The sequence below is a fragment of the Olea europaea genome, unplaced genomic scaffold, assembly GCF_002742605.1.
Source record: "Olea europaea var. sylvestris unplaced genomic scaffold, O_europaea_v1 scaffold2701, whole genome shotgun sequence".
Lineage (NCBI taxonomy): Eukaryota > Viridiplantae > Streptophyta > Magnoliopsida > Lamiales > Oleaceae > Olea > Olea europaea.
The window spans coordinates 139004-150199 of record NW_019245410.1 but is presented as its reverse complement, the minus strand read 5'-3'; the positions used below and the strand labels follow the sequence as shown (position 1 = coordinate 150199).

Below are 11196 nucleotides of genomic sequence, written 5' to 3'. Positions count from 1 at the left end.
CAAGTTTAAAGTTACAAAATTCAAAACTTGGTGATAAACAAATAATTAAAAATATTTTATTAATTAAATATATCGAGATCACAGTTATACAGTTAGTGATCAAATGTACATACTTATAAGTCAAAACTTATTTCTTGATCATATATTATCAAATTAATTAGTCACAGATTATATCACGATCACAAATAAAAAAGTTATAGGTCAGTTTATTCGTCGATCACAAATTTTCAAATTAGTTAGTCACAAATCTTTTTAGATCACAATTAAATGGTAGGTCACAAAAAAAAAACCAAATATTTGATTACAAATTAACCAAAGAGTTGGTCATATACACCAAACACTCCACTCCAACTTCCGATCCCGATCCCGATCCCAATGCACTGTCACAGATCATGTACCACAAATCATGGCACACCACCACCGTACCCTAACCCAACCATCAGACACAACACCGCACATCACTACCGCAACCAACCATCTCACACAGCACACGTCCAACCACAACCGTAATCAACCACTACGTATAGCATTAGCGAACCCAACCACCATCACACAATACCATCGCACCCAACCACTGCACCCCTCTCCCATCTCGAATCCTGATCCATCATCATAGATCACACATCATAGATCACAACATACCACCATTGCACACTACCACTGCACCTCACACAGCACCACGTCCAACCACCCATCGTATAGCACCACTTAACCTACACCCAATCGTCGCACACAACACCACACCATACACCACCACCATTGCAATCGCAAAAACAACACACTATTGCCACCACCATACCACGGAATACCATCAAACTGTCTATCATTGCACCAGTTAATTATACAAAAAGAAGAAGAAGAAGAAGAATGGATCCACACCGTGCGCAAAGTTGATGAACTGCAGCACACAAAGGAAGCTGCCACCACTACAGCGTGATGAGTCGGTGGAGTGAGTGCCGTGAGAGAGAAAAGAAAGCGGTAGAGAAAGAAATGTTAAGCTAAGACTAAATTATAGAGAGAAAAAAATATAGGATACTATTAATAATTCAATTAATACATGATTTTGATTAAATAAACCTCACACCTGATTTTCAAATTGAAAAACTTAAATACCTGTTTATATGTAATTTCTTCAAGATTTGGGGTTCATTAAAAATGCCATCCTTATTAAGAGAATTAACTTAAATTCTTATAAATTGGTCTATATTTTTCATCTTTAGTCGGTGTGAGATTTTATCCCTCAACATAATATAAGTAACTTCTATCATATTCGTAAAAAGTAAAAGATTTATAATTTTTTATTAAACTTTTGTATAATCATAATTTGTTATTGCATTTCACCAATATTAAGCTTTTATTTAAGAAATGACGGCCTTCCAAGATATGTTGCTGAACATGAATCTTTTTTACTTTAGGCCCCATTTGGAATGGCTTTTAGAAAAGTTAAAAATAGTTTTTGAGATTCAAAAGTCGCTTTTAAACTTGTTTGAATAAGTTTATGAAAGTGATTCTTATAGTTAGAAAAGTTTTTAGAGAAAATTGGTTCAATATGACTTCCTGTAAAAGTACTTCTAAAAATAAAAAGCTCCATTAGCTCTTCTACAAGAAGGAAAATTAAAAACAAGAATCATGTCAAACGAGCCTTTAATGTCACGTGTTTTACCTTAATTTCTTCTTTCTCCCTTGCCTCATTACAAAAATGTAGACTTTAAATTATGGATTTTTCACTCTAAATTTCTATATTCCTTTTTGACGGGGTTTAGGAATATATTTGTATAGTTACACATATTGGATAAATTGGTGCATAATTTATATTCATTTTCAATGAAAATATATGCATACAAATACGATAAAAATTTGTAACTTATTAGTGCAAAATGCCATATGGAATTCCGGCTTATCGAAACCAATATATGTGCATGAAAACACGATCAAATCGCAACTTATTGATGAAAAAAAGAAGGAGATTAAATAACAAGACATGCGATTGTAAATCTCCTTAAACTAGATTTTGCTCCTTGTACTGATGCTAAATAGATTAAATGGATGTTTTCTTCCAAAATATAATACTTCTTTGAAAATTAATATAGTACGATATGAATTTTGTTGGGCTAACAAAAATGGCGATAGTATTCTTAATGAACAAAATTTACATGGACTAAAATTGTTCAGACGAAATTTTATGTTTGATGTGTGAAATATGGAATACGGGGTTCCTATTTACAATTTTTCAAATGTCTTTTTGAAATTATTGCATCTTTGACATAACTTAATGTGTACCATTAGATCACATATTTTCATATTTAATGGTCTAGCTTGCACCATATCAAAAGGTTATGATTTTTTTTTTTATAATGTACTTTTTTGAATAGTCATACCCAATATGAAACAGTATCACTTTTTTATATGCACCTTCTGCATTTAAAAAGTCACGGTTAGTCATCACATTGATTCGAGACTTTTTCAATTCACAGCTATAAAAATTATCCAATATATTCCAACAACACATTCCGTTGTACAGGGGAATTGTGCAGGATGGCAACACTCGTATGGCTGCCTTTTTCTTTGTTTTTATCATCTGTCAATATTTAAATGTCAAATGTGCATATGTAAAAAATCTATCAAATTTTTTTATACACGTAGCATCACTCATGACAAGATATACCATTTCGAGTGTTCTTTGTGCGTTCACTCAATCTATGCTCTCTCTGTGTTTGAGGTCTTCTAATCCTTGTATTTAGAAAAATTGAAGTCGATTTGACACCACTACTTCCATCCTTACCTCCTTGGCAGCCCCTATTTCTCTCCCAACCCTATCTACTTTGCCCACTAATATTCCATTCTCCCATCGCCTTAACAACCATTCAAATACTGACACATAGAACAAGTGATAGTGGACAAAAATGGACATTGAGCTTCAAGGAAGAGGGGTCAGAGAGATATAATGATATGTCCAATTAAACCCCTCCTTGATTCCCATTTTTGGATAAAATATATTATAAAATAGTAATTTTTTAGAGGATGTGTGCTTAAAAAGTAAGACGAGGCTTTTGAAATATGTGTATAATTATTTTATCAGAGAATGTGTGGTTGAAATGAGATTTTGAGAGTGTTTGACACTCATTTTTATGAAAAATGAATTTTAGAATAGCAAATTAATGAAGAATATGTGGATGAAAAATAAGGAAATTTTTTTGATTAGATAATTATAACATTTTAATGAAAAATATGGTTAAAAAGAAGAGAGAAAAATGTATTTTGATAAAAATGAGAATCAAGTAGGGCCTTGAAAAAATACATTCTTGAAAAAATGGAGCTCAAACAAAAGCTAAATTTGTCACATATTTCAACATTTAATTAAGTCATTATTTGAAAGCTTTTTTTACATATTCATTTTTAACCATGCATTTATACAATAAAATATTCTGCACATAAATAGAAAATTTTCATACTTTTTAATCACATATTTTTCTAAAAATTACTATTTAAAATATTGTTTTGGTCAAATAATGTCCATCAAATAGGAAGTAAATCTATCATAAACTCATGAAGCTCTACTTTAAATTATTATTAATTTATGTGACTGTGGACTTATTGTGACAAAATCTAACAAATAAAATTGGATAACGCAATTTGACAACCATGAGTATTCTCTATTTAAACTGTCATATGAGTGACACGTGGTAGACTTTCTCCTGGTACCGTTTTTCCTTTTGACAAATAGGCACCAAGCTTCTTTTTTTTTTTTTAAAGAAAAGAAAAGAAAAAAAAATTATTCTCAGCGGCTGGAGTCGTCATCTCTCTCTCAAAGAAGACTCTTTTCCATTTTTAGCCCAGTTAGGTCCAAATAACTTGGGGAAAAAAATATTTACTATCAATAATTAACATTGTGTTTTCAAAATGACTAATCTTTGTTAAAATTGCAAAAATTAGGTCATTTCAAATTTTTTTTTAAATATTAATTTTAATAAGCCCCCGTTTGGCCCACATTATTTCTCATTAAATTAAATTAAATTTTTCTCTCTCCTATTTTTAACCATACAATCTTCAATAAAATAATATTACACGTAAACCAAAAATTTTTCTTTTCTTTTCAGCCACTCATTTTTCAAAAAAATACTATTCAAAACATTATAATCTCCAAATGATGGGGCTCAAACGAGGGCTAAGATTGTGATGTGTAACCAATTAGTAAGTTACCAAAATTAGTAAATTCATTTTTGGTATATATACAACAATTTTATCTCTCCCACACTTTTAGAATAAAGCCAATTAGCCAGATTGAAAAACAAGTAGTGAAGAAACAGACTAATGTGTCAAAAAATGATTTGGTATCTTTGTTTTAATTTTTCAAATTGTTTAATAATATGTCAACACGTGTTTTATTTGGATTTGAGTTTGAATGTGTAGCAGAATTCACAATTTTACGTACAACCAAATCTTGTGACCAGTGATACAATATCTCAACGGTCACAAACATAAACTAACAAACCCCTTGCAAGGGTTGTAATCACAATATCGAATTCAGATGATATAATGGAAATTCTTAAGCACATTCTGGAAGTTTTTTGAATTGGCATTAACATTGATAATCATAGAAATGAGGTCATAATGCACTAATACGGTTAGAAAAAAATACTTAAAACCTAGGCCGAATGCTAGAAAGATGCAAATTCATGTATTGATGAACTTCAACGTGCTTCGTTGTGATATAAAAAGTGAATTAAGATGGGAAGAAGGGTTTTGATATATCTGACATCCAACACTAGTCTCAGTGATGCTAAGTGATATGAAAGGTAAAATTAAAGTGAATTATTTAATTATACTTCTCATTTAGGGTCTGTTTGACTGCGAAAATGAAATTTGGGTGAAAAGAAAATGAATTTCAGGGAATTGAATTAACTAGAAATTGTTTTCCTGGGAATTGTAAATTATTGTGTTTGATTGATATAATTTTCAACGTGGAAAATTTTGAAGTAAAAGTATTTTTTTGTATTCGTTTGACTTTGTTTTACATGAAAATTGTCAATTTAAGGGATATTCACTTCTACCATTGTTCCTAGAATTTGTTTCTATTGCCAACCAAAAAAAAAAAAAAAGAAAAAAAAAAAAAAAAAAAAATTAAAAAAAAAAAAAAAAAAAAAAAAAAGGAAAAAAAAAAGATCAAAAAATTATCTATATTTTGATGTTCGTTTGACTTTGTTTTACATGAAAATTGTCAATTTCAGGGATATCCTCTTTTATAATTGTTTTTAGAATTTGTTCTCATTGCCAACAATTAAAAAAAAAAAAGCAAAAAAAAAAAGAAGGTGGAAAACCAAAAACCATTTACCCCAAGGAAAAAAGGTGAAAAATCACGTTTTAAGGTGTTGTACCTAGAAATTCATGGAAAATCAATTCTTTGAAAAATTTTGTCAATCAAACAGGCCAAAAGTGAAAGTTGGAATTCAAATTTCAAGTTCCATAAAAAATTTCGTGCAATCAAACGGGATCTTAATGTTATATTATTGTCACATTGATTAAATGTTAAATAGCATTGCTCGTCGAAATTCACAAACTCTTTTCAACTACTCATTTAGGGTCCAAACTTTTCTCCTAGGCATAGTGGGGGAAAATTTGACCATTTTAACCCGCACATTCTAGAGCCCAACATGGTTACCATCTCCTAGAATCCCTCCCAATTGCTGGGCCAATTTTGACCTTGAACAACCCATCTCCCAGAAGGCCCACTATGAAAGTAATTCAATCCTTTTTTCAGCCCATTAATGTTTAGGGTGTAATTCTAAGCTAAGTTTTTTTTCTTTCTTTCTTTCGTTTTCTTTCTTTCCACTTCAATTTCAGGAAAAAAAAAAAAAAAATCTTGCTTAGTACTTGATAAAAGAGGGAAATTGCTCATTTTACATTTAGGTAGAAACCTCCACAAACAATAGTCGTCGCTACAAAAAAATATTCACTTTCAACGAGGCAAATTTTTGTCACGAAAAATCATTTTTATGTTGTTTAATCGAGAGAGAAGTTTTCGTTATTAAAAGTAACATTTTTTGTAGATATTGATGGTATTTATTTGAGTGAATAATTTATATTTTAGAATTTTCAGAGTTGAATAATTTTTGTATTTTGAACATCTATCATAGAAGTGGACTTTTTGAAACAATAAATTGCTAGCTTAATTGAATATATTAATAAGTTCAGGGTATCATGCATAGACTCTTTTAAGACATTCAAAGGATAGATTTCAGAGTTGTCACCATTTTCTTATAGCGTGTGATTGGCCTTACACAATTGAATCATTAAAATGATTGCTCCTTAAGTCTCGGACCCAATATCTCCAGCATGCTTCTCTTATCCTTCAACTTTCATTAAACTCGACAATTTCTTGGTTGACGACATTGTGTCCTATCTCTTTCTCCACCAGCCGATCAACAAGAGTCGCGATTCATTCCCTCTTTCTTTTTAAGAACTTGATATATGGTAGTGCTATTCATGACTTGGGTTGTAGCAATCGGAAATAAATTTTCATCTATTTCGTGTTGACATGTTTCGTCAGTTGAGATACCAAAGGACAAATTTGAAAATAAGTCTTTGTGTCAAAATTTTGGTTTTCGGTCAAATAATCAAGTATTCTTCTAGCGAGAAATTTCATATAGATATTGGACTTGTTTTAAAACTCATATTAAATGACGAATTTTGTACTCGAGAAAAAGTTATTTCGGATAAGCTAGGCCTAGGTTATTGTAGTGCATAGGAAGATATATTTTAACAGATTTCATCTTTTTTTTTTTTTTTTTATCTATTGTTATGTAATAGTAGCATCCCAATTTTCCACGATGGAATTCGATCGTAGGATCCGGTTCAAATTCAATAAGGGTCTGTTTGATTGCGAAAATAGAATTTGGGTGGAAAGAAAATGAATTCCAGGAAATTGAATTACCTAGAAATTGTTTTACAGGGAATTGTAAATTATTGTGTTTGATTGATATAATTTTCAACGTGGAAAATTTTGAAGTAAAAGTATTTTTTTGTATTCGTTTGACTTTGTTTTACATGAAAATTGTCAATTTAAGGGATATTCACTTCTACCATTGTTCCTAGAATTTGTTTCTATTGCCAACCAAAAAAAAAAAAAAAGGAAAAAAAAAAGATCAAAAAATTATCTATATTTTGATGTTCGTTTGACTTTGTTTTACATGAAAATTGTCAATTTCAGGGATATCCTCTTTTATAATTGTTTTTAGAATTTGTTCTCATTGCCAACAATTAAAAAAAAAAAAGCAAAAAAAAAAAGAAGGTGGAAAACCAAAAACCATTTACCCCAAGGAAAAAAGGTGAAAAATCACGTTTTAAGGTGTTGTACCTAGAAATTCATGGAAAATCAATTCTTTGAAAAATTTTGTCAATCAAACAGGCCAAAAGTGAAAGTTGGAATTCAAATTTCAAGTTCCATAAAAAATTTCGTGCAATCAAACGGGATCTTAATGTTATATTATTGTCACATTGATTAAATGTTAAATAGCATTGCTCGTCGAAATTCACAAACTCTTTTCAACTACTCATTTAGGGTCCAAACTTTTCTCCTAGGCATAGTGGGGGAAAATTTGACCATTTTAACCCGCACATTCTAGAGCCCAACATGGTTACCATCTCCTAGAATCCCTCCCAATTGCTGGGCCAATTTTGACCTTGAACAACCCATCTCCCAGAAGGCCCACTATGAAAGTAATTCAATCCTTTTTTCAGCCCATTAATGTTTAGGGTGTAATTCTAAGCTAAGTTTTTTTTCTTTCTTTCTTTCGTTTTCTTTCTTTCCACTTCAATTTCAGGAAAAAAAAAAAAAAAATCTTGCTTAGTACTTGATAAAAGAGGGAAATTGCTCATTTTACATTTAGGTAGAAACCTCCACAAACAATAGTCGTCGCTACAAAAAAATATTCACTTTCAACGAGGCAAATTTTTGTCACGAAAAATCATTTTTATGTTGTTTAATCGAGAGAGAAGTTTTCGTTATTAAAAGTAACATTTTTTGTAGATATTGATGGTATTTATTTGAGTGAATAATTTATATTTTAGAATTTTCAGAGTTGAATAATTTTTGTATTTTGAACATCTATCATAGAAGTGGACTTTTTGAAACAATAAATTGCTAGCTTAATTGAATATATTAATAAGTTCAGGGTATCATGCATAGACTCTTTTAAGACATTCAAAGGATAGATTTCAGAGTTGTCACCATTTTCTTATAGCGTGTGATTGGCCTTACACAATTGAATCATTAAAATGATTGCTCCTTAAGTCTCGGACCCAATATCTCCAGCATTGAGGATAAGAATAATATGAAAAATCTTTAGGGATATAAGCGTTATAATGAGCAAAGATTAAAAACCTTAACTGCAATTACAATATAGTGTAAAAAAAAATTGTAACGTTAATATAATTATCTTTATGAAATCCAGTAATTATGTGGAAAAAAAAAAAAAAGATCACAATTACGCTGCTTTACCAAGGAAGATGTGGTCCTGTCACAGGGGGCCCAGCTGGTCGCCCAATTATTAGGGCAGATGGGGCCCAGGTCAATAGCAAAGTTCTAGAGATTGTGAACAATCATATCACACGTTTAGACTTAAATTCAGTCTCAAATTAAGATAAAATACGTGTCAAAATATGATTGGACAATTTGAAAAATTAAAACAAAAATATTCAATTATTTTCTGATACATCAATCTGTTTCTTTACCCTCTCGTTCTTAACCTTAGACAAATGGCTTAACCCGATTGTGAATATTATATTTGTTAAACCAAACTTTGAAAGATCATCTACACAATAATCAACTCCGAAATTCCATTGTTTCCTAAATTATTGCTCTAGTAAATTTAATTTACTACAAAATGATACATAGAGATAGAGACTCATAGTGATAGAGTTTGCCTGGTTTTAGAGTGCTTGATAAATAACTACTTTTCTTGATAGCATATAAAAATGTGCGGTCGAAATAAAAAAGCAGCTAAAAGCGTGCCTACGTTTATTTATTTTATGAAATTATTGATTGATGAGTTATATGTTCTCCATTAATGTTATTGCATGGCCATGAAGAGGAATTTAACTGCTGCTGAAGCTGCCGGACAAGCAGTATTTGACGTATGTCCCACAATCTCTGCCGGAGCACGACGGACTCTGACCGGAGCCGATCATTTTCTCTCCTTATAATTTGGTCGTTATACGATATCAATCTCAGCCGGTTCATCAGTTCTTGGTTTCCAATCCTAAACCGGCTAACTTTATCCCTCAAGCTCTCCAGATCTTTCTGTTTTCGCATTCGAGACCGCCTTGCTGATTCCCGGTTCGATATCATTCGCCTCCGCTTTCGGTCATCAATTATGTCACCTGAACGTTTAGTTTTACCAGAACCGGATATTAAGTTTTTCGAGCGAAACGAACCGGATTTACGAGGTTTCGAGTTATCCGAACCGGGTTTAGAAATAACCGGTTCTTGTGGTGGTTTTACAGGTTCCTTCGGCGACGGTGGAAAGAAAGACGGCGGTTCTTGGGAATCCCAAGGTGTGAAACCACTTTCAAAGGTGGGGAATGGGTTTCCAAAGAAGGATTCTGATGCTGGAAACGTGGACAACATGGCCGGAAAACCGCTTATAGGGGGTGGAGGAGGTTAGGAGGAGTAAAGGGAAGAAACGAGTGGCAAGAGGTGCTATTTATGGAGCAAATTTGGTGGGTCCCATTCGGCTTTTGAGTCAGCTCGCACTAATAGTGGTGGGCTAGTAGGCTTGGCTTTTCCAAAGAGTACATGGGCCTTGCGTAATTAGTGGGGCCCAGACAGGCTTAGTCATGAAGGAATATTGATGTGGGTCCCACTTTCCTTTCGTTTCCATTATTTGTAAGCTGATTGTGGATGGAGTTTATCGGCTTCGGCTTGATGCGCCGATATGAGTGGATTGAGCTGTCAAAGCTCATGAGCTATTGTATCAATCGGCTTCACGGCTTACTGATTAGTCTCAACTTTTTATTTTTCTTTTGAATAACATTACTTGTACATAATTTTTTTTATATCGAAGTGTCCCACACTCATATGGGATGGAGCCTGCTCTACGTATATCTTAATGTACAAAAATTTATGTACACCCATCAAAGCCCTTTTCTTTTTCCTTAAACAGCAATTATGAATTATGTACTTTTATTAAGTTTTTATTTTTTCTCAAATTTATCTTCAATCCACGTCTCATGAGAATTTTTATATGGAATTTTTCTATTTATCAGTTTCATGTTAAAAAAAAAAATTCACAACCAGAAAGATCGAGAATTTAACCCTAATTTATCTGTAGAATTATGGTAGAAGCACGAAGTGATGGGTGTTTTTGTGACCTAAACAAATCACTCCATGTGGACATTAATTTAAAAAAAAGCACTTTTGGTTATTTACAGTTTTTTGAGAGCTATTGGGTTAGATAAAGATCCTTTTGGACTTCGCAAATGCGAAGAGTCATCATCCCATCTTTATTCTTTTGTTTTTTTCTTTTGACAAGTAATCATAAAATTTAAGAAAATCATTTGGGCACGATAACTCACCTAGTCCAACGAAAAATCGTGCTAAGTCTTATCTTAAATTAGATTTTTTAGTTAGTAGATTGTAATAGAAGTTTTAAAAATGTGCGATTGAAAAATTGTTGGACCCATGGTATTATTAATATCAATTGTTAGATTTTTTTTACTTAAATTAAAGTCGGATTTTAATTCAAACCAAACAGGCACTTAAATTCATATTACACGTGTTTCGTTTATTCTAGATGAAGTGAGAAGGGATGCACATTTGAACTTAACTAAGAAGAAAGCAAATGCACAGCTTTATTGTTAGGTTGAAAATGGTTAGCATGAGGCCGACAATACTAGATATTGTTTTAGTCACATGATCACCATATTCAATTTTATTCCCATTTTTTGTGTATAATTCATTTTTGAAATAATAAATTGATGAAGAATGTATGGTTAAAAATTAAAAAAAAATTGAATTTACGTATAATATTATTTTATTAAAAAATGTGTGATTAAAATGAAGAGAGAAAAAATATATTTTAAAAATAATGGGAAACGAACAATGGGGGTGTCCATGTTTTATTTTGGCCTTTTACCATTACTTTTTGGAACATCCTTATCTCCAACCTCATGGGACTACATTACATGTACACCCAAATC

General features: G+C 31.8%; 1 protein-coding gene across 2 annotated transcripts in view; it reads right to left on the bottom strand.

Annotated features, from left to right (window-relative positions):
* Positions 1-8813: 8813 nt before the first annotated feature.
* The window catches only part of LOC111383485 (bZIP transcription factor 2-like), a 6152-nt gene continuing 3769 nt past the window's right edge, over positions 8814-11196 (bottom strand). The window contains exon 2 of one of the 2 annotated variants that reach the window (XM_023007597.1): positions 8814-9320. In XM_023007597.1, the coding sequence (XP_022863365.1) occupies positions 9026-9320 (295 nt within the window). In that variant the 3' untranslated portion in view covers positions 8814-9025. Of the gene's footprint in view, positions 10080-11196 lie in introns of those variants that run through there. The other variant, XM_023007596.1, reaches the window with a different exon arrangement.